We start from the raw sequence: 23,769 nt of genomic DNA on the forward strand, positions 1-23,769 counted from the left end.
CAAATTTTTTAAACAGATAAGCTAGTTACAATTCTCATTGATATGCTGTCTTTCTTGTAAATACGTATCTTTATAAATGACTTTGCTCAAATCAGGATTTTACTGCAATAGTGTTAGGACCTGAGTTTAAAAAAATTATTTTGATTAATAATTACTGGAAACATGATTTCAAAGGAGATACACTATTCTACCTGTGGATATACCATACAGTAACTATTCCCCCAATGCTGGATGTAGGCTGTTTCCCTCTTTTACACCACATTGTGACCATCTTCTAGTCTTTAACATCACTTCTGATTCTCTCCTAAAGACAGCACCCCAGATACAGGTACAAGGGTATAGACATGTCAGAATTCGGGAATATCTTTGCCCATTCACCCTCTAGAAAGGCTGTGCCAATTGGCACTCTCCCCAAAGTTACAGGAGGGCCTGTTTCGTACACAGATCAGTGCTGGCACCGGTTATTAACCGTGAAAAATGTTCCCTCATCAGACAGGTGAAACCCCTTGCCTAATTTCACCAATTCTTAGGGAGGCCCAAGTATTTTTCACTTGCTCACATTTATTGGTATTTCTTCCAAGAACTGCTGTTTTTACCTACTGTCCTTTTTTATTTATTTTTTTAAAAGATTTTATTTGTCGGAGAAATAGAGAGCGCATGCACAAGCAGGGGGAGGGGCAGACAGAGGGAGAAGCAGACTCCCCGTTGAGCAGGGAGCCCAACACAGTGCTCGATCCCATGATCCTGAGATCATGACCTGAACCGAAGGCAGATGCTTAACCAACTGAGCCACTAGGTACCCCCCTACTGTCCTTTTTTAAAAGAAATATTAGTATGGAACAAGAGAACCTTATATGAAAGAAAATGAAAAAACTGACACCAAAAAATTTGTTCCAAACCTGGATGAAACCGCATATTATAATTCACTTTCAAATAAAAGGTAAGTGTCTAAGTAGAAAATATTAAAACACTGGGCATTTAGTATTTACTTGGAAATAGAAATTGAAAAAAAATTATTTCCAAAAACCAAAGTGTAAGTTTATTTAGAAAACCTACCCCTACCAAGAAAATGTGGTATAAATTAATTAGTAAAAAGGTAAAAACTATAAAATGGAAATAAATTTAAGATAATTTTCTCATTGTTCATAAAAAAAGTTCTACAGATTATAAATCTCATAAAACATGCACGCACGCGCACACACACACACAACCTATCTTCCAAATCCACACAAACTCCCTTGGGAAAATAAACTCTACGGAAGACTGGTTCATTGGTCACACTGTCAAGTCTGCCTTCTCCAATCTGGTAGATTCTATCACTGAATCAGAATATGGGACATCTTTTTACAATCTGTCAAAAGAAATTTCTCAGTGGAATGGTGTCAATTTTAAGATTTTCCCGACAGATTTTTCTAAACGATAAGACTGCGCAACACTGGCCTACAGCACATGTAGCGTCAAACAGTGAGAGTCTCTGCATATTCATCATGAGAAAGTGTGTATTCTAAGTGCTGCTCTTGGGCTGTCACCTAAGTAAAGAGGACAGAATCTTAAACAAATAATGCATGTATCTGGAAGAATAAAAATTACAAAATTAAGGACCATGATGAGCATTTTTCGTCAGTGACTCTGGTAATGAATGAGTTGCACTGGGAAAGCCCTCTTGCAAGTGGTGTTTGCGACGAAGGATGTAGTGCCCAGGTTTGTACGGCCCACACGCAACGGTCAGAACTGCCTTTTCCACCCGCGTGGTCAGTCAACAAGTACAAGCCCAGTGATGCTCTGGGCACCTTTCCTCCGCTGCACTCTCTCACCAGAACACCGAGGAGCTGGGGCCCCCCACTCCCCACCCCTCAGGGATGCAGGTACAGGTGCTCGGGAAGGAAATCAGGCTGGGGTCACTGTTGCCCACAGACAGCAGCTGCTCGGAGGGACAGAGTCACTTTGTTCATAAACTCATACATTAAGATCTGCTGCCACTGTTCCTTCCAGTTAATTGATACGTGATTTATTCTGACATAAATAAACTTGTCTTGAATCCACAAGGTATATCCTGTCACCACACTAATGTGCTCTGGTGTTATTTCTGGAGAGTGGTGAGTACACCCCCAGCCCCCCAACACGCACACCATTTTTCTCTTCCAGAAAGCTGCCTGCGTTACCTTCCCCCAAAGCTGCCGTATGCAATTATGGCAACGATGAGCAATTACAATCAGACCTGGCTCTCCAACACGGAGTGCATTTAATAAGCAGGGATGCCCTCACTTCATATCCAAATGTGATCCGCAGGCAAGTTTTCATGACAAATTACCATTTCATATATAATTTAGCTGGTTAGCAAGTACAAAAGAACTGTATAATTCTCTTCAAAAGAATCATACCTTTTGATCTTCCATCTCTTGTTCTTTCAGTAGGCGCTCCAGGTCAGCCATATCATTATGTTGAAACAACTTAATGTCACTACGTGATGCCTGTAATCCTTTCTGAATGGCAAAGCAGGCAGCTCTATCTCTGCAAGGAAGAGAGACGCACCAAATTGGGGTTTTAAAAGGCCTTGTCAACATTCTCAGAAAAGGAATGCTTGCTTTTTGTAAGCTGATCAACATCCCCTTGTTAACACGGCAAATCAATAGAACACATCTGACGGCTTACACACCGTTTGCACTTCCCTCTGCATGTGCTTTTCACAGAGCTACCATGTTGATTCTGCTGCACGAAGCACTCCCCTGCCGCATCTCACCCTCTCAGAGGTCAGCATGCACGTCCGCTCACCCACAGCAATCCTCTTTTCAAGAAACACGCACGACGCCGATAAGCTCACCCTCGGTGGTGTCTTGGATTTGACCGGCACACACTCTGCCACTACTTGGCCATGACAAGTACTACTGACTGTTGACTCTGGTTCTTGCCGATGAAACTTCAGTAAGATCTTCTAAACTGAGTTAGTTAGGGAGGGAATATGTTTTTGAAGTTAAGATGTACTATTTAAAAGTATACCCAAGACTTCTTCTGCAAAGATGGAATGGTCTTATTTTCCCTGTTTTTTCTAAGTACAACCCCAAACTTTGGATGTTCCATGTGAAACAAACATAAGAAGACACTGAAAAGTGGGGAGAAATGACAGGCTGGCTGAGGACCTACGAAATGACGTCTCGTGGACTTCCCTGACTTGGAGCTGATGAAGCTGGCCAACTCGAAGTGCCAAGGGGCATGGCCAAAAAAGCTCACAGAAGCCTGCTCTTTGTAGCCAAAGGGAAGGAAAGGGGGCAGCCCAGCAAGTAGAAATGACTCGACTGCAGCCAAACCACAGAAAAACCTGGACCCATTGCCTCCACACCAGTGAGGGCTGAGGGGTAGCTAGATCCTGACCCTCACAAAGCTAAGAAGCACGCCAACAACGGCGGCATCAGAGAAGGCAGCCAGGAGTTTTATCTCCACGGGATGGGAACAAGTGGCCCTCTTTGTGGTGTCCGTGAAGACCACGTGGACAGCCCTAACCTCCACTCCCCTGCAGGGAGGGGCACCCTCCTTTTCTTGGCTCGGGCTGTGTCAGAGGAGGCTCGGAGAGTAGGACTGTCGTTAACACCAGTGGAAAAGAAAACACCCCCACCCTGACGTCAGTGGAGGCAGAAGGGGGACCCTGGCCTTGTACCTCTACCTGGAAGTAATGAGGCAGCAGTGCCCCCCTGCCCCGAATGGAAGAGTGACAGAGAAAACCGACTAAAACATAAGGTTTAAATAAAGCATAAACTATAACAGCAGAATATGAAAATGTCCCAATTTCAAATATTATCACGAACCACGAACCAGAAAGATATCAACGGAATGAAAGAAAATAATCAACAAATGCCAATATTGAGCTGACAGATGTCAGAGTTATCTGAAAATTATTTTTAGAGCAGTCATGATAAAAATATTTCAATGAGCGTTTATGAACATGCTTGGAACAAGGGGAAAAAAAAGAAAGCCTCAGCAAAGAAACAGGAGACAAAGAATCCCACGGGGAAACTAAAACTGAAAAACACAATGACCACGAAAAAAAGTACAGCGGATGGGCTGAGCAGCAGGCTGGGCGGGATGGAGGAAAGACTCGGAGAATTGACAGACCTAACAACAGAAACTAGGCAATATAAACCAGAGAGAAACACACGGCAAAGGAACAGAGCTGCAGGGACCTGTGGAACTACAACAAAAGATGCCACGCTGGCCTCAACTGAGTCCTGAAGGACAAGAGAGATGGCTGGGCTGAAAAGGTACTCAAAGAGAAAAGGGCTGAAACACCTCGAATTTTGTAAGAAGCTGAAACCGATAAAGAAGCTGAGTGAAATTCACATACAGGTACACCCAAACAAATATACACCAAAATCACGGTAAAGCTTCTGATAACGAAAAAATCTGGGACAGCAGCCCCACTAAAATTACACCTTACACAGAAGAGAAAAATGTATGAATGACTGATTTCTCATCAGAAACCATGGAGATCAGAAAGTGTTACAATATATTCCAAATACTTGGAAGAAGAGAACTCTCAACCAAGAATTCTAGAACAAGCAAAAAGATCCTTTAGGAGTAGAGGGGAAGAAACCAAACCATTCTCAGTAAAGGAAACCCAAAAGAAGACGACCCCAACAGACCGGGGGAAAAGGAATGGCTAAAGGAAGTTCTCTACACAGAAAAAAATAAGTAAAGAAAACAAAAGAAAGAATATTAGATTATCAGAAAGGAAGTAAGAACACAGTAAGTAAAAAGTATGAACAAACACACTAGGCTTTTCTTATCTTCCCGAGTTTTCTTAATTATTTTGGATGTTTTTTGTTTTTTTAAGATTTTATTTATTTGACAGAGACAGCCAGCGAGAGAGGGAACACAAGCAGGGGGAGTGGGAGAAGGAGAAGCAGGCTTCCCACTGAGCAGGGAGCCCGATGCAGGGCTCGATCCCAGGACCCTGGGATCATGACCTGAGCCGAAGGCAGATGCTTAATGACTGAGCCACCCAGGCGCTCCTATTTTGGATGATTTAAGTAAAAATTATAACACTGTCTGATGGGGTTTTCAATGTATGTGCAGGAAGTACTTAAAATAATCATAAACAAGGAGAGTACAGAAATGTAAAAGAAGGTAAAGGCTTCTCTACCTGACTTGGTAAAATGACAAGACCAGCAGAATGCTAAAACTTAAGTGTATACATAATGTCATATTTAGAGCAATGACTAAAAACAAACTATGCAATGAGAAACACTCAAAAACACCACAGATAAGTAAAAATGGAATTCTAAAACACGTTCACTTAACTCCCAGAAAGGGAGGAAAAAGGAAACAGAAAAAAAAGATAACAAATAAGAAACAAAAAATAAAATGCCCTCACACACCCAATAATTACTTTATTTATTTTTTATTTTAAAGATTTTATTTATTTATTTGTCAGAGAGAGAGAGAGCATGCACAAGCAGTGGGAGTGGCAGGCGGAGGGAGAAGCAGGCTCCCTGCTGAGCAAGGAGTCTGACGCGGGACTCGATCCCAAGACACTGGGATCATGACCTGAGCCGAAGGCAGACACTTAACCGACTGAGCCACCCAGGCATCTCCCCAATAATTACTTTAAATGTAAATGGCCAAAATATACAATTTAAAGACAAAGATTGGCAGAATGGATTAAACATGGCCCAACAATATAAGAAAATATACAATAAGATATAAAATAATATAGTAGTGAATGTATATGTAATATATGCAATAAATACAGCATGAAAACATTCATCAAGAGAAAACAGAAGTGCCTGTGTTAAAATCTGATAAAGTAGGGGTGCCTGGGTGGCTCAGTCGTTAAGCATCTGCCTTCAGCTCAGGTCATGATCCCAGGATCCTAGGATTAAGCCCTGCATCAGGCTCCCTGCTCAGTGGGAAGCCTGCTTCTCCCTCTCCCACTCCCCCTGCTTGTGTTTCCTCTCTCGCTGTGTCTCTCTCTGTCAAATAAATAAAATCTTTAAAAAAATAAATAAATAAATAAATAAATAAAATAAATAAAATCTGATAGAGACTTTGGAACAAAGAAAATGACCAGAGATGGAGAAGAACACTATATAGTGATATGATCAACTAACCAAGAAAATATGCACCAAACAATAGAGCTACAAAAGGTGAGAAGGAAAATTGAGATAAATGAAAGGAAAAACAGATAAATCACAATTACAGTAACTGTAGGACTACAAGACAGGAAATTAGCAAGGGTAGATTAGACCTCAACACCACCATCAACTAAGAAGATCTAATTGTCACTTATAAAAGTCAACTGAGCAATGGCCGAATACTCTTTTTCACGTGACTACAGAACTATTCCAACATAGTCCACAGCATGAGCCATGACACAAACTGCAACAAATTTAAAATCTCCCAATACTTGGAAATTAAACACACTTTTAAATAATCTGTGGGTCAAAGAGAGTCTAAAGGAAAAGAAAATATACCAAACAATGAAAATAAACAGATCAAGGTGTGAACGTGTAAGTACTGCACAGCACAGCACTAACACATTAGAAAAGAGGAAAAGTCTCAAATCAACAATCAAAATTCCCAACTAAAGGATCTAGAAAAAGAAGAGCAAAAAGAAACCAAGAAAGAGCAAAAGGCAGGAAATAATACCAGAAAGTGACAGGACTGAAAACAAAAACAGAATGGAGAACAATCAATGAAACAAATAGCTGATTCTTTGAAAAGATAAATAAAATTGACCACCTTAGCAAAACTGACCAGAAGGAGAGTAGACAGATTACCGGACAGAAATGAAACGTGTTATCACTTCAGGCTCTGCAGACATTAGAAGAATAAGGAAATATAAAGAACACAACATACAGAAGCTTGACAACTGAGAAGAAATGAACCAATTCCTCGAAAAACACAAACCATCTTAACTCATTAATATGACACTGATAATTTGACCAGCCTTCTAAGTACTAAGGAAATTGAATCCATAATTAAAATACTTCCAAAAAATAAATCTCCAGGCCCAGTTGGCTTTCCCGGAGAATTCTACCAAACATTTAAGGAACTAACAATAATTTTACACAACTTCTCCAGAAAATACAAGAGGGAATCCCAACAGATTGTACGGAGTGGTCTCCTGATGCCAAGACCAAAGCCCAAAAAATGTAAACATCATTTGCCTTCAGGGAAATATAAATTAAAATCACAAGAAGATATCTTTACACACCATCAGAATAGCTAAAATTTAAAAAGAAATGACAACACCAAATGCTTCTGAGGATGTCAAGAAACTACATCACTTATACACTATTTATGGGGATGTAAACTGGTACAGCCACTCTGGGAAACCAGTTTGGCAATTTCTTAAAAAACTATGCAACGCCATATGACCTAGCAACTATACTCCTTGGCATACATCCCACAGAAATGAAAAGTTAGTTTTAGAGAAAACCTGTACATAAATGTTCACAGCAGCTTTATTTGTTATAGCCCCGAACTGGAAACAACGCAGATGTCCTTCAGAGGTGAGTGGTTCAACCAAGAGCGGTGCTTCCGTACCATGAAATATGACCCAGCAATCAAAAGGAGTGAATCCCCGATCTACACATGCATGGATCTCCAGAGAATTAATGCTGAGTGAAAAAAGTGAATCCCCAAATATTCCTCACTGCATGACTGCACTTGTACTAACCCTCCTGAAATGACAACATTACGAAAAAGAAGACCAGATAGTGGTTGCTAGGGCATAAGGAGTGGGGGGGGGGGGGTCGACCATGGGTGTGGCAACCCGAGGGATCCTTGTGGTGATGGAAATGTTCTGTATCCTGACTTTATCCAAGTCCATATCCCAGCTATGAAGTAACCACTGGGGGAGACTAGGCAAAGGGCACACAGAATCTCTGACTTGTCATAAACAGCGACAGACTTAGCACATGAGCACCCACTGTGCCGAGACTACTGCTGGCAAAGCTTACTACTATCTACTAAAAGGAAGAAATTAAGCCCTGGACATACTTTCTAGGCCTAATGAATTTATCAAACAATTTACTAAACACCATCATTACCTCTGGTGTTCCTACCTCTGAATGAATTCCGGGCAGAATATTTAAAATTATGCGTCAGAGAATAATTAAGCTGCCTAACTGAACAGCGACAGAAGCTCTTAGATGCAGTGAACAGCATGTGGGAGTGAGTGTGGCCCAGGCTTCCCGGCAGTTAAAACGGAGAAGACAATACTATGCTCGTGATCCGACAAAGGAAGCAAACAAGTCCAGTGCAGGCCGTGTGTTGGTGCTCCCAGGCTGCTGCGGGGCTGTGGGGAAGCACGGGAGCACACGCACCCCCCCCCCCCCCACCCCGCGAAGCCCAGGCAAAGCCGGTGCTGTGGCGTGAGCTTGAGTTTGCTGCACCGGCAGGAGCCCGCCAGTGAGACTGGACTCTGAAGCCCTGTCGCTCGGACCCCTGTTCTAAGGGCCAATCTCTGTTCGTTTATTCACTGGGCTGGCGTGCACTGAGCACAGCTGGACGGCAAATGCTCTCCTAGGCAACATGCTCGTATAAACCGAGGAAAGCGCCACGAAGGAAGAGCACAGTGAGTGGGAGGCAAGATGAGCAGAGAACAGAGGGGCTCTGTCGCATGTGTGCAGGTGTATGGGCGTGCGCACTTGCGTGTACAGGAGGCCTGAGAAGCAGAGGGACTCTGACAGGCAGCCTGAGCACCCACGTGATCATGGATTCCTCTGGCTGTGAGGTTTTCTCCACATGCGGCAGAGCTCTCCGCTTGGTCTGAGAGGTTAAGGAGGGCTTCCCTGCAGAGGCGATACATGTGCAGGGTGAGCAGGGTGAGCAGGGGTCGGGTAGGAGAGCTCTCCGCTCTTCCTCTCTGAAGAGCGGCCAACGCCACACAGCTAGTGCGCGTGTGCTCGAGTGTGCGGATTTGCTCGTGGCTTCTAAGATCCCAGCAAGCCAGAAAGCACCGTCAGCAGAGACCAGGACTCGGGGTGGGGTGGTGAGCAATGGAAGACTCCACCAGGCAGTCTGAGCGACTGCGTGGGCGGTGACCATGGACTCTCGAGGACACTACACTGTCACAGAACTGCAGAGGGAAGGGAGATGATGGCCCTCACCCAGGGTAAGTTTGGCTTTCCCGACATCAACAAATAAAACCAATCAATAACAAAAAAAAATGTTTTAGGCATCCTTCTAGTGACGGTCTCATCAATGCTGCACAGCTACTTCATGTATTTCTTTAAACAGCAAGTCAGTGTTACCTAAGGCAGAAAACCTCTAACAAAGGAATTCTCCAGGAAGATCACCATTATCTCCAAAGGAATTTTGACTAGAAACACAGTAAAGCTACTCACACAAACACAATGTCCCCTCTCTTAGAATAAGCAGGAATAGCACTGGCTATGGTGGCAAATCCGTATGAGTAGATAATGGCTTCTTCTGTCTTCATAAATTTTGCCAGGCGGTCTTCCAAATCCAAGTGCACATCTATAATAAGATGTTAAATGGTTAAAACATCTTCTAATTCTTTAAGAATAAAGAAAATAATGTAAGAAGTTTAGTTAGTAATACTGTCACTTTATGGCCAAAATGAAATTTTTTTGAGTTATAATTTATATGAGATCAGTGTAGATAATTCCCAGCCAAAACATTTCTAACACCTGTGAATGGAATCGCTACTCCTCTGTCCCTACAGTGTGTTAGTGGGGCAGCTCCAGTTCTGGGTTTGGCTTCTACAGCAGTCTAGCACGGCAATACAAGGCCCAGTGACTTTACCTGCTTTAACTTCCCTCAACCAACCACACCGGGGCTTTACCGACGTGTGACACATTAATTTATTAAAGGCTTTTTGCATTTTAGCAGAAAGTACCACACCAGACATTAAGACAACTGTTAACCAACTTTTAAAAGGAAAGAAAAAGAAGAGTAAAAGAACCCCACATGCTCTGCATCAAGACAGTGCTCCCTTCTCTGACAGCTGTACCTATATGCCCTGTGCACCTGCTCTCGCTCGGCAGCACTGACTTTTCTGTCTGAATTTCTTAAGTGCAGTGGCGACTTCAAATGAATAGTACAAAGAGAAATGCAGTATTTTACAGAAGCCCCTTGAGAAGAATGTTGACGTAACAGCAGGAATGGATTGCGCCTGTTAACCGGGTACCTCTCCTTCTCCTATCGTGGTTCCTTACTACCGTTCACCTTCACAGGCTCAGCACGAGTCTGCACGCCCTGGCATGGAGGGCCCAGCAATATCTAGAATAAACAGTGCACGGACCAGTTTTGAAACTGAAAACTTCAAAGTGGCCTTAAAACGAGGCATTACCCATGAGAGAAGAGGACTTTTAAAACTTCCTCTAGCTCTCTTAACTACACCAGGACCCAGGTTTGAACAACAAATCAGGGTTCTGCCACATGCCCTGTCAAGGGTCAGGTAAGCGTATACATAAAGTGGGCTTTAGTTTATTTTCTGGGTATTGCTGCTCAATTTTCGGATTCCTCACTATCGGTCCTTGCCATCAAACTGGGGTTGAGCTTAGGGCACCTGCACCCTGCCATCTCTCACTCGGTGGCTAGTTCACAACTGAGTGCTCTCAGTCTTCGGTCAGAAATCACCATGCATGTGTCTGAGTGTAGAACGGACTGAGGTACTTCAGGCCAGTAGACCGAAGGCGCGACTTGGCCTCGTCCCTTCCTCTGGGCTCGGAGCTCTGGAGTTCTCCTATGTCAGCTGCTATCTGCTTCTCTCAGCTGTGTCGCTTTGTCAGGTGGCACAAACCTGGTCTTTCTCCCTGACTCTGTGCTTATCGGACTTCAGACTACCTGTCTATGTGATAGTCACTGCATGTTTGATTAATAAATGAACTAACTGAGAACATTAATGGACTCCCCTCATCTAATTACTTTTTCAAATATATTTTTAAGAAGTCCATTCTTTTATTATTATTTGATTGGAATGGGATAAACAGTTCATTTTCACAATTCCTCCAAGACGTGTATGCACAAAGACCAAACATGCTTCTTCCTACTTACAGTTAGAACGTACACCAACATCGTCTACTACGAAAAGCACATGAAGTGCCATTTGATTCCATTTCCAGAAGGTCTTAGTCATTGTACAGAATGACATCGACATTAAATAAGTGTGGGATTTTATAGTAACAAAGTTAAGACGACTATATCCCATTTGATCAAAATGGTATCAAAGGGGTGCTTAGGTCTTCAAGCGTTAGATCTGTGACATCACCAGCACAGAGGACACTACCCTGACCCTGACTGTCCCCCCTCTGCTATATGCTGCTAGTGAAAGGTTTCGGGGAAAATCGGATGAGAATGAGGAAAGCGGCCACACACCGGAGAACCGAGCACCTCCCACGCTGAGCAAGGAGCACCAGCCTCTTCCTTAGAGTGCTCTGTGCACCCTGCCTACAGGCAAGTCCCTGTCACCCCCACTTCTGATCAGAATGAGGGCAGGTACCCTTCCTACAAATGACAATGTGGCCTCTACATTGGGACTATCTACCCCAAATCTCCATAATTCAGCTAGCAACGGACAATCCGAGCCCCAGACCTGCTCTCCTCCAGTACAGAAACAAAAAACATGCTATGAGCACAAACTATTTTTGTTAAATACAAAAAGGATTTTAAATCATTCTGTAGGCTCCACTTTAAAGGACTCATTTTTTTCACTGATGAGCGATGAGAAAGTAAAACAATCCTGGCTTAATTTCAGGGCTTTAGCGTTAGTTACCCAGTTGATGAAAATTGCATGTTAGAAACATTCTCATCGTTGTACATACTCACAACTGTTTTTATATCACTGCCATAAGGTGGTTAAAAAGAATCTACAGTAAGTCCGTGACTTACTGATTCTTGCCTTTCCCAACAGTTTAACAAAGACTGGCTTTTTTCTCCTGGTACCTGAAGACACTGGGTTTGAGCTGATGGCAGCCTTGCAAAGCAGGTTTTGTGACAGGCAGATACGGAGCTCTGCCTAACTTCTCTGGATGTGTGAGAGCTACTCTACGCAATGAAAAAACTCTCACCCCAAGGGAGGGGGAGGCAGCAAACAGGGAAAGTGCCAGGCCATGTTCTCCTCATGTCTCTCTTCTGTGCAGATGACCCATTCCACCAACTGTTGCTACAGATTTGCAAGGAGTGCCAGCAAAGCACGACATCCTCTGATTCCTGGTAGGAACAAACACTGTAGGGAAGAGGCCACGGAGGAAGTGCCCAGAAAGCCTCTGTGTCCCTCCCAGCGCTCGCTGCCCTTTCTTGCATCTGCTCCCTAACCAGAACCTAAGAAAAGGAATTCAAGGCCAGTACAGGATGTCTGGCACCCAGGGTGGGGCCTGGCCATGGCAGTCATTGCAGGGGGTTCCAGATTTGGCCTCCTGCCTCACCGGGTGTGGACCCAGGGCAGGCTTGAAACTGCTCAGTGCCTCTCAGGTCCTTCCTCTGTCAAACAGGTAACAGACCTGCCTCAAAAGATTGTTACCAGAACGACAAGTTAATGCCTATGAAACACTCAGAGTAACGCCCGGCGTGGAAAAACCAATACACCGTTTAAGTGCTTGTACAATTAAATCAATATTTATGAAATAAAAGAAAAGGTTTTCTTTTAAAAGGAAAAAAGCATTTATACTATTTTCTAATTAAGTTGTCCAAATCCCAGATATTTAAGAACTTCATGTTATAGTAATTTGTTCACTCAGCTTCCCACTTATATAATGTCTCCTCTTTTACTCTGCTAAGAGGTATTTCCATTTTCTTGGTTGTCTTCCAAAGGAAAGACTATAAAATAGTCAACTTTAGAACAGTTTAAAAACAACCAACTACATTTTTTCTTAAGGCTTCTACATTTTGTGTTATATACTGTTTTCTTTTTAATCCCTTGAGACTTGGACAACTTTTCTTAAAAGTACAAATAGTATCACTTATGCACTCGTTAGAACATAAATACAGGGCCGAATGTTTTCCAAAATGTTTTATGTGCAGCATCTTATGTGATTCTTGCCAAAATGTTCTAAGCTGTGCAAACAAAGCCTCTTCCCCTCCTACACTGCAAAAACAATCCCATGGCTGGTTGGTAGAAAGAAGTGGCAGATCGAGGAACTTTATGACCAAATATTCTTTCTAATAAAACATGCAGTCATGATTCAGTTGACTGCTCTAAAATAAAGAAAGAATATATTTTGAAAAATAAACAACTGAACAATTTACTTGTTTACTAATGGTTCCTGAACACAATTAAACGCCACCATCCCTCACCATGAAATCCTGCCACTGACTATATCCTGATTTAGTTTAGAACAAAGAGTCAAGTAGGCATTGTATATGCAAAGCAGATCCTGGGGAACCAGTGATAAACCTCAAGCAAAAGAGATCTGAACATAGTCAAAGAAAACAAAGAAGTTGGAAAAGAGATAGTATCAAAGCACATGGGACCCGTTAGCTCTAGAGGAAAGTACGCTCTCTAACCTGACAAATCCACTCGCTCCGTTCTCAAACACACATTCAAACAATAAAATGAGAAGGTGGAAAAACTCCTAATCATATGGTCCTTATATGATTATCAGAAGAACTTGTAGTGTTCTACTTACCAAAGGCAAGAGAACATCCAGCCTAAGAAGCTAGACGAATTTTAACTCAACTGTTGTTTGATTTTTTTTCTGTATTAATCACGTAATGTCATCTAGTATGTTACTGTGAAATAATAAAAAGAACGTTTTAAAAAGGAAATTTACTTTTACTAGTGATTTACATTCGTTCTTGAAAAGTTGAGAAAAGAGCTAAACAAGGAAGTATTTTCATCTTTGAAAATAGATGCCTGAATGTGTTCCTTCCAGGAAAATTAAAAATAACCTTTTGGGGGGCCATGGGTGGCTCAGTCGGTTGAGCATCTGCTTTTGATTTCGGCTCAAGTCATGAACTCAGGGTCATGAGATCGAGCCCCACGTCAGGCTCTGTGCTCAGCAAGGAGTCTGCTTAAGACCCCTGAAAATCCAAATCCAATTTAAATTTCAAACAAACTCACTGGAACAGCAAGGCACAGAACACATGCAGGCTATGTTACCATTTTTGTAAAAATAGAGGGAAAATGTATGTATGGAAGTGGTTTGCATTTGCTGGAAAAAGTCTCTGGAAGAATTAACAAGGAACTACTGATAGTAGCTGTCTTTTTTGGGGGGAGGTGTGGGATAATGGTGGGGGAGGAGACAATTCTCACTCTCTATAAAACCTTCCGAAGCTTTTATCATGGGCTGAATTATTCGATCAAGAATATTAACTTAAAAACCATTCACTGAAGACCTCATGTCTGGAAGCACACACCCACCTATTACTGCATATTACATTCCAGGTAATCCAAACAGAAAGCTGACTGGGCTCTTTTACCAGCCCTGGGAAAACTGGTTTTGAAGAGCTGAAGCCTTTCTTTTTCACGACTTGATTTAGCAATAAATCTGCTATCTGTTTTCTCAAATTAATTCTCAAGCAGAAGCCAAGGCCACACATGCAAATAAAATCCCCTAGAAAGAAAAGCTTTTAAGAAAGTAATTTTTTTAACCCCAGCAAGCAAATCATAGAAAGTCCTGTTGATCAGATTACAATGAACAACCCATAAAAAATGCCTTTCCTAGCTTTCTAATACTACATATCTAGGAAATAATTCCTTACCAATAAAAATCAAGCAAACAACCCATGTTTGCTTTACACTGGGGCAAAGAGGGAGACTGATCGGCGCTCTGTAAGTCTTTGATCTTGCCATAAAGACTGGCAGTCAGGATACTTGGTTTCTAGTCATAGGACTGAAATTAATGAGCTGTGTGACTGTGAGAAAGTCATGTAACGTGTCTGAACTTTCTACGCCGCTTCTGAATGGCTGGGATGCTGGAACACAAGATATTTCAGATCCTTTACACCTTAAAAATGCATAGACGCCTACTCTGTTGTCTGTTTCCAATACAAATAATTTACTAAGCTAGCTAAGGACTAAAGAAAGGTGCTCCCTTAAATAAAAGCACCTTAACTATTTAAGCAAAACACAAAGGCCTAAAGATGGCAATGCAAGAGAAGACAAAGAGACTTCCCTGGGCTCCATTTTCCCCCCATGCTGATATGTGTAAGCCAGAAAGTTATTTGCAGTAACATTCATTTGAACAATGATTTAACATTTTCTCTGAGGACTCTGAGTTAGGGACTTTGTAGTGTTTGAAACCACACTCATCCTAATATGCAGCTGGAAATCAATGACCCTTCCTCTTCATTTCAGAAAGAAAAGAGCTAATCGTCACTCCTTCACCGCCCCCCCCAATCTGTTCTTGCCTTCCTTCTGGCAGGAGGTGGCTGCCCAGCTGGAGCCATCTCCCAGCCCACTCAGAGGGAGGCTTGACCCAGGTTCTGGGCTCCACAATGGAATGTGGGCAGAGTGATGTGCAATGCCCCCTGCCTGCCTCAAGGGGTACTGCAGCCACGCAGCCTGCACCCCGACCCCCACTTGCCACCTGGCTGCAGCCTAGCGGACAAGGACGGTGCCCTCAGTACTAGATGAAGAGGACAGGGAGGAACCAGGTTCCATGACTATGAAGAGCAGAGCCACCTGCAATGGGACTCCCCCTTCCCCTTCCAACAGTCATGCCCGACAGAAACAAACCGGGTCTCCTCATACCACCGCCCTTGGGGCGCCTACAACAGCAGCTCAGGCTCCGCCCTACTGACATGGTGCCCCCGAGGCAGCAAGGCCTTCCCTCTATGAGTGACATCCAGTCCCGGACCAGGGCAGCTCACACAAACAGCACTCACCCACTCGACATCACAACTCATCAAGGATATCTCTTCCAAGCAGTTTTGAAATCAAATTGAATCAATCCTTAAAAGCAGTTAGTTTGAAAAAGACAGCAGGAACATACCAAACGTGCCATAAAATCCTCTAGGTCCACAAGTCCCCACGCCATACTTCTTGAGAGACGCCAAAGCTGCTGCCTTTGTGGGAGAAACGCCAGGTCTTAATACTTTATCTCTCAGGTTCAAAACTGACATTTCCTATTCTTTAGCGCCTCCCTCCCCCAACTAGGTTCCTCCCTTTCTTAGAACCATGGCAATTCTAACAACAGGATATAAAGAGCAAACATATGTAAAGATTTAGGGACAGAACTTAAAACGTGGGAAAGTTCTATTGGTTTGATTATCCAAACGTGGTTAACTCAAGGCCTTTATAATTTTTGCCATTTCTGGGCAGAAGTCTTTTCTCAGAACGGCTCACTGGCTCGCAATCCTCACAGGAGACGAAGCAGTTTCCTGGGCACACCTCTGACTATTACCTGGGGCTGGCTCCCATGGGTTTCTGGATGTCACCGTCACTAAGCCACACCAGACACCCTGATTGCCCACCCTTTGTCGAAACCCCCGTCACAGCTCTGCCAAGAGGAGTCATGGCAAATGGCCAGCAGAGAGAGCCCTTTCTGATGTTCTCCATTTGTCTCTTCCCTCGTGCCCAGCTTCTTAAGTAATGGTGCCGTCGTCCGCACAGGTGCTACTTACCTTGACCCGAGGGTTATCCAACAATCCCAGAAAATTAAATGAGGCAAAGTTCACACATTTTTTTCCATTCACCACAATGTTGTGGCTGGGAGGGCTGGGGAAAGAGAGGACAGTGTTGTACTTGAGCAAGTATTCCCGTTACAGGGCACACATTGTCACATCACCCTGGGGGCACGCAAGACACAGAAGTGTTACCCTACCCTAGTTGCACACCTAGTTCTCTATTTTAACAACTGATTAATTATTTTAAAGAATTATTTATTTCTAGAGAAATAAATGTTTCCGTGAGTGTATGCACGGAAACCGGGGGAGAGGCAGAGGGAGAGACAGAATCTCAAGCAGACTTGGAACTGAGCATGGAGCCCACCATGGGGCTTGATCTCATGACCCTGAAACCGTGACCTGAGCCTTAATCAAGAGTCAGCCACTGAACTGACGGAGCCACCCAGGTGCCCCTCTTATTTTTAAAATGTAAAATCAGAAAGTGGTGTATTACAAATCAGGCTAATTTGTAGTACTTAAAAAAAAAGTGAGCTATAATTCCAACACATATAAATGGCAAATCTTATTTGATTTTAAAACTCATTAAGAAAGAAGTAGCTAAATGAAATGAAATACCTTGGGAAAAAAATATGGAATAAGACAAACAAGATGGAAATATAAAAACATCAAGATCAAAAGCAAGAATGGGCAGAAAAACATATGGCTTTACTGTTAAGTAGTTTAAAAATACATGTAAACTATAGAAAGACACTACAAAAATCAGTGGGCTATGTTTCCAAGCTCTACAGTTAGTGCTGGAATACTACGTAAGAGGGATTCCTCCCCTGCCCCTGGGGAGAAACAAAGACACAGCGTGGCCAGGAGCACAGGTCTCAGTTGGGCTGGGAGAGGAGACGGGCTCTTGAGATCACCAAGTGCTCTGCTGACAATACTCCCACAGGCCAGGCTTCAAAAACACGGGGCCAAACTGCAGGTCATGAGCTAGTGAGGCCAACTGGTCACGACCAGCCTCTTCTAGCTGAAGGAAGCCATGACAAGAGTGGCATGGAACCATCAGAGCACCCGGCACAGGGCACAGGGCTGTGGCACGAAGCTGCTTCCCGTGTCCCCGTGTGCTGCTGTGCACACGGGCTGCTCTGAAAGACACCCTGGGGCCAGAAAAGGCTGGGAAACCTGTTCTCAATACGTGTTCACAGAACTGGTGTTCGAGAAACAGAAGATGCTGGGAAACCCGGGAAGGAAGAGAATGACCACCAGAAGCAGGTGGACCCATACAGAAGGCAGGAGGACTCCGGGAAAAGACCATGGGCTGCAGTGAGGCAGACAGCCTCCACCGGCATCACGGCTCCTCCTGGCTTCAGGAGCTCGGGGAGGCTCCCTGGCCTCTGTGAGTCTCTGCTTCTTAATCTAGGAAGTCGGGAGAGAACCCCCTCTCAGGGTAATTGCTATAAAAGTGCCTGGTCCATAAGAGGTGCTCTCTAAATATTCCTTCCCGCTTCCCTCTGGCCTCAAGGGCCCAAGCACCTGCTCCGATTCCAAATCCACCATGTCATCTAGTTTCCTACTTCTCGGGCTTTCTTACGTTTCCCGATCCTCCTGGTGTAGAGGTGCTGGTGCTCACAAAGAAATGAAAAGACAGAGCCCCTATGAAGACAATGTTATACTAAAGGTTGCTGCTGGAAAAGTCAAGGTCATTCTACAAAAACTAATAGGCTGAGAAATCAAATCATCAAGAGAAAGTACGCCCAATGCCCGTGACCACAGCTGATAAGCTGTCAAGAGGCACCATGATGCAGGGATACAGGGATCTCATTTCCGTCGGCACTTGGAGCAGGGGAAGAAAGCAGTTTCTAGTAAGAAACGGAAGGTTCACATCCTTGCTCCACGCAGGCTTGCAGGGATGTCACACCCGTCACTTACCACGAGAATGCTGGAGCACACGACCCCTCAGAGTCTCTCGCAGAAGCAAATAAAGTCAACCCAGAGACGACTCCACAATCAAGGCATCAGAGGACCAGAAGGAGGAAAAATGAAACCCTTTCCAACCAAAAACCACTACCTCACTATTAGTGAGGGTCAGTAATTACAAAGTGAACTTAGAAATAAGGAGAACGGTGTTTTACCAGGAGCCTAGGATTACAGAACCCCATTAACAGTGGGTTGGCTACCAGTGTGAGAGCAGGCACCTAGAGCAACGAAAGACTCTAGAATTCAAGAGAACTGTGTGTATCCAAACACCTGGCGAATGACAGCAGTTGCCCCACAAACTACGAAATCACACACGTTTCTTTTTCTATGGAGAAAAATAAAGTTGGATAAACATGTACAAAGGTGAATTCTAGACCTATTAAAAACCTAGAAGATGTAACTAAAGAAAACATGGACGAATGTCCTTGTGACACCTTGGAGTAGAAATGATTTCTGAACAAATTTCCCCCCACACACAGAGTGAGACCAAGATGGATGAATCAGAGTCAAAATTAAGAATTTTGGTTGGGGCACCTGGGTGGCTCAGTCGGTTAAGAATCGACTCTTGATCTCAACTCGGGTCTTGATCTCAGAGTTATGAGTTCAGGCCCCGTGTTGGGCTCTATGCTGGGTGTGGAGCCTACTTAAAAAAAAAAAAAAAAAAGAATTTTAGTTCAGTGACGACACCACAGACAGAGTTAACGGATGGATGATATTTACTGTACTTCCCTGAATCTAAGATGCCATCGCTGTTTTTTTAGCTACCACTAAGGAAGGAAAACAGGAAAACACTGCTGATGAAAATGTAATGATGTTTTCTTGTGATCTTATGATTTTTGAGTTTACGTTTAATGAGAAGTTCTATTCGGTATGCTTAGACACAGATTTCTGTCACACCACATCTGTACATCTAAAAGGGAAAACATAAATCAGTCAGCATATCCTTAACCTCTTTAACCGAGTCCCGAAGGTTTTCTCCCCGCTGGTAAGTCACAGATTGCATGTGTATTCCTACAATATTCTCCCTGCTGTGAGGAGTACCCCATGTCATCTAGGAGGATGCTCCCCCATTATTTCCGAGGTTACCTGCCAGGTTAGTGTCCCCCGTGCTTCAAATTTTGATGCTGTAATTATCCACAGGCAGAAGTATGACAAAGGGATGTTCAAAGCCTTAGTCACTGCAGTCTCTGTTCTCTGGCTCAGAGGAGTCTGGCGCTCTCTCCTGCCATCCCCTGATTTTCCTGCCAGCAGCATTCACAACTCAGCTGAAGCGCTGGCAGTAAGCACAGCCATGACCAAGTTCACAGATACACAAGCAAGGACACCCCACCCACCGACAAAGGCTCTCAGCAACCACAGATTCATCCCCGTTTCAGAGATCTTAAAATAGGAAAAATAAGAACGTGTGTCTTAAAATTAGCATAATGGAGTACTACATTGAAAACGGACCATAGATTAAAGTCTACGTGGTACATGGGATTCTTGCTAATCAGAAAACAGGCTAGGAATTCAGGTAAGAAAAAAAAAAAGGGGGCGCCTAGGTAGCGCAGTCATTAAGCGGCTGCCTTTGACTCAGGGCGTGATCCCGGTGTTCCGGGATAGAGTCCCACATCGGGCTCCTCCGCTGGGAGCCTGCTTCTTCCTCTCCTACTCCCCCTGCTGTGTTCCCTCTCGCGCTGGCTGTCTCTCTGTCACAGAAATAAATAAAAAAAAAAAAATCTTTAAAAAAAAAAGAAAAAAGAAAAAAAAAAAAGAGGTAAAAGATAGGAAGAGGCATTCACAGAAGGGGAAAACCCCAGCAGCTACTAAGCAGATGAAATGACACTTACTCAAATACAAAATAAAGCAATGTTGCCAAACAGGGCTGTGGGGAAACCGGACCCCCGTATACTAACTCAGGGGAGCAGAGATGGGTGGGTCACCATGTAGAGAAGCCCCACAGGGAAATGAGACAGGTGTACGTCAGACCCCACTCCTGGCTCCAGAGAGACTCATACAGCTGCCCAAGGGGCCAGTAATCACCAGATGTTGTGTGGCAGTGGGGAGTGGGGGCAGCTTAGGTATCCATCATGGGGAAAGCAGCTAAGTACACAATGGAATCATACGTAGCAGTCAGAAGGAATGAACAAGAAATACATCAAGCCCTCCACATCTTCTGTTTGCCCTGCTTTGAGATTTGTTCATTATCACTTAACACCAGCTAACATTCTATTCATTTCACTGTTGGTTTGTCTGTCCCAGAAAAACTAAGATTTTGACTTACTGTATGTGCTCAGCACATTCCTGGAACACAATGGGCACTCAAACACATGTTCAAAAAAATGAGTGTGAATCAAAAAATCAGAATGAAGCACAAAATTAAAAACATACATTCATAAACCATTAAGATGTGGTTCCAAAGGTACTGGGAAACTGCACTGAAGTGGACTTGGGGTGCTGGAGGGGAGGCTGGAAGGGGGAGCAGCTGGGCTCCATGCCAGTCCCAGGAAGAACTGGGGATTACAGGCCTCTTGCAGAGGAAGAAATCTACAATTACAGGCCCAACCGGGAGAGACAGACACTGTGTCTCCTACAAGAGATCCACCAGCCCTGCAGCTCGGCCAGTGAGAAACCCTCACTGCCCTGGACTCTTGCTTTTCTCCAATAAACTTCCATTAAAACAGCCCTTCTCAATAGCCTCCTCCTTCTCCAGAAAACAACATTCTTCTCCGTTGTTTGCTGGACTTGACTATGGTTTAGCCATAACCTGCAGGTCCCAAACTGCAATATTTACTCCCCAATAAACCCACTTTTGTTGATAAAAATAACTATTTTTAAGGTTAACAATATAAAATAAAAATAAAATGTATTATTTTCATAATTAAGAAATATATGACATCAAGTGACTCATGAAAGCTCAGTGGCAGTATTTCAGAGGGGCGGCTGAGTCGGGGGTGGGGGGGAGGATGAAAGGAGACAAGGGGCAAAGCACCAGCGCTGCCTTGTGCGGGCGCCAACCAGAGTAGGATGGAGGACAGGGTCAGCACCTGTGTCCACAAGGCCCCACGCGGAGAAACGAAGACGGAGCCTCAACCGAGTCGAGTCAGGAGACAAGCCCCCGGCAAAGCTGAGTGAGAGAGGGGGACGCACACAAACACTGCCTGCAGGGGAAACACGACCCCGCAGATGCGCTGTCATGCACGTCTGTACGTAAGGGTGTGTGTTGTACATCTGCAGGCTCCAGAGTCCTAGAAACTGCTTCAGGCCAATACATTCAAAACGGCAAGAAGAAATGGACACTTACTAAATGACAGTAACCAAGATTACTCAAGAAGGAAACCTGAACAGCTTGAAGAATTCACTGAAGACATGAAGTTCAGGACTAAAAATCTAGGCTCAACAGAACCAACAGCACGACAGATGCAGACTGGTTAGAAGGCGGAGGAGGGTCAGTAAAGTGTCCTCCAGGCTGAGAAGGCACTTGAAGACTGAAAACTGAAGCCGGCCACCCCATCGTGTGACGGAGCTTTGCTCAGGGTAACTTACCGACGGGGGATGAGGCAGGTGGGCGGTCCGGTAGTGCGCAGCCACTCTCAGCCCCCATTCTCAGCCCAGTCCGGGCGAGCCTAACCCCCGGCTTTTACGGAGAGCAGGGCATGCGGGTGAGGTCACAGGGTAGTTATCTGAAGTGGGGCCTTCTGCACGCCAGTGATCCTCACCAGTTACCTAAGGTGCCTTGTTTAGGCAGGATCAGAACAAGCCTTCCCCCTTTCTGGTCAGGGCATACATTAACCTCCACGGGGCCCGGATCATGGAGCCCTGAGCGAGGTCACTGCACAGGCACGAAGAAGATGGAGGGCCAGAGACACAGTGCGGTCAGCATGCCTACAATACAGTGGCTAAGAAAAGGGTAAAACCAATTATAACGGATACCTGAACTGGACCAGGCACAGTAAGGGAAAAGAAGAAACAAAACTCACGTTTCAACATACAACTTAAGAATCCCAAACTTTAGCAAAACAAACCAGCAATGTAGAAAAACAAACCAAACAGCCTTATTCCAGGAATGTAAGAATTATTTATTAATAGGAAAACCTACCAGTGGCTTCTGGTAAACAAAACAGAATGAAGGGAAAAACCCATCAAACTCTGGTCCCTTCTAATGGGACATAAAATGCCAAGATGTAAACATCTGATGCTACTAAGACCAGGATGCAAGCAGAGATGACACTCAGCAAACGGCAGGTTGTATGTGAGACGTCAGAGACGAGAGAGAGCACGTCTGCTGGAAGTGAGCAGCTCAGCCACAACTTCGGGGAAATGATCCCACGCTAGGGGAACAGCTCCCTGTGAACATGGGGACTGCCTGGAAACCTTGTAAGCAGCAGCCATTCGCTCAGATCCCTTTCCTGCTCTGCAGAAAGATAGGAGACTTACTCTCTGGAAAAGCCTGAATATCAGCTCAAAGTCCTAAGGACAGCTGAGAGATGGGGCCATGCTGAAAACAGAAATCAAATATAAATCTACATAATGAAAAATGGGACACTAAGCCCTCCTCCTGGAAAACAAAGGAGTAAATCTTCATAATCTTGGATTAGGGAAGGATTTTAGGATCTAATACAAAAGCACAAGCAACAAAAGAACAAAACAGATAAATTGGACTTCATTAAAATTGGAAACACTGATGCTTCCAAGTACACTGTCAGAGAAGTGACAAACCCACAGATTGGGGGAAAATATTTCCATGTCATATATTTGATAAGGGACTGGAATCCAAAATATACAAAGAGCTCTTATAAATCAATGATAAAAAGACAAATAACCCAGTTAAAAGATGGGCAAATGACTTAAATAGGTTATTCTCCAGAAAAGACATATAAATGACCAATTAGTGCATGAAAAGATGTTCAACATCATTAATCACAGGGAAATGCAAATCCCAGCCACAGTGGGATATCACTTCCCACCTAGCAGGATGGCTACAATGAAAGACAGTAAGTGTTGGCCAAGACAGGGAGAAATCATAACTCTCATGCACTGCTGACGGGAATGGAAAACGATTCAGCCACTTTGTTAAACAGACTGATGGTTCCTCAAAGTAAGTTCCCACAAACCTCAACAATTCCATTCTCAGGTGTATACTCAGGCGAAATAAAAACATATGTCCACAGAAAAAATGTGTACAGAGGCACCTGGCTGGCTCAGTCAGTTAAGCACCTGCCTTTGGCTCAGGTCATGATCTCAGGGTCCTGGGATTGAGCCCCACATTGGGCTCCCTGCTCAGTGTGGTGT

At 44.0% G+C, this 23,769-nt stretch overlaps 1 protein-coding gene across 1 annotated transcript in view; it reads right to left on the reverse strand.

Moving 5' to 3' along the window:
- SPTLC1 (serine palmitoyltransferase long chain base subunit 1) overlaps positions 1-23,769 on the reverse strand; it is a 52,794-nt gene that overhangs the window by 20,029 nt on the left and 8,996 nt on the right. Inside the window, exons 4-7 of the mRNA XM_026519215.4 lie at positions 16,528-16,621; positions 15,897-15,969; positions 9,345-9,477; positions 2,382-2,511 (exon numbers count right to left, since the gene is read on the reverse strand). Of these exons, the coding sequence (XP_026375000.1) occupies positions 2,382-2,511; positions 9,345-9,477; positions 15,897-15,969; positions 16,528-16,621 (430 nt within the window). The remainder of the gene's footprint in view (positions 1-2,381; positions 2,512-9,344; positions 9,478-15,896; positions 15,970-16,527; positions 16,622-23,769) is intronic.

This window comes from Ursus arctos, unplaced genomic scaffold (assembly GCF_023065955.2).
Source record: "Ursus arctos isolate Adak ecotype North America unplaced genomic scaffold, UrsArc2.0 scaffold_33, whole genome shotgun sequence".
In the NCBI taxonomy this organism is placed as follows: domain Eukaryota; kingdom Metazoa; phylum Chordata; class Mammalia; order Carnivora; family Ursidae; genus Ursus; species Ursus arctos.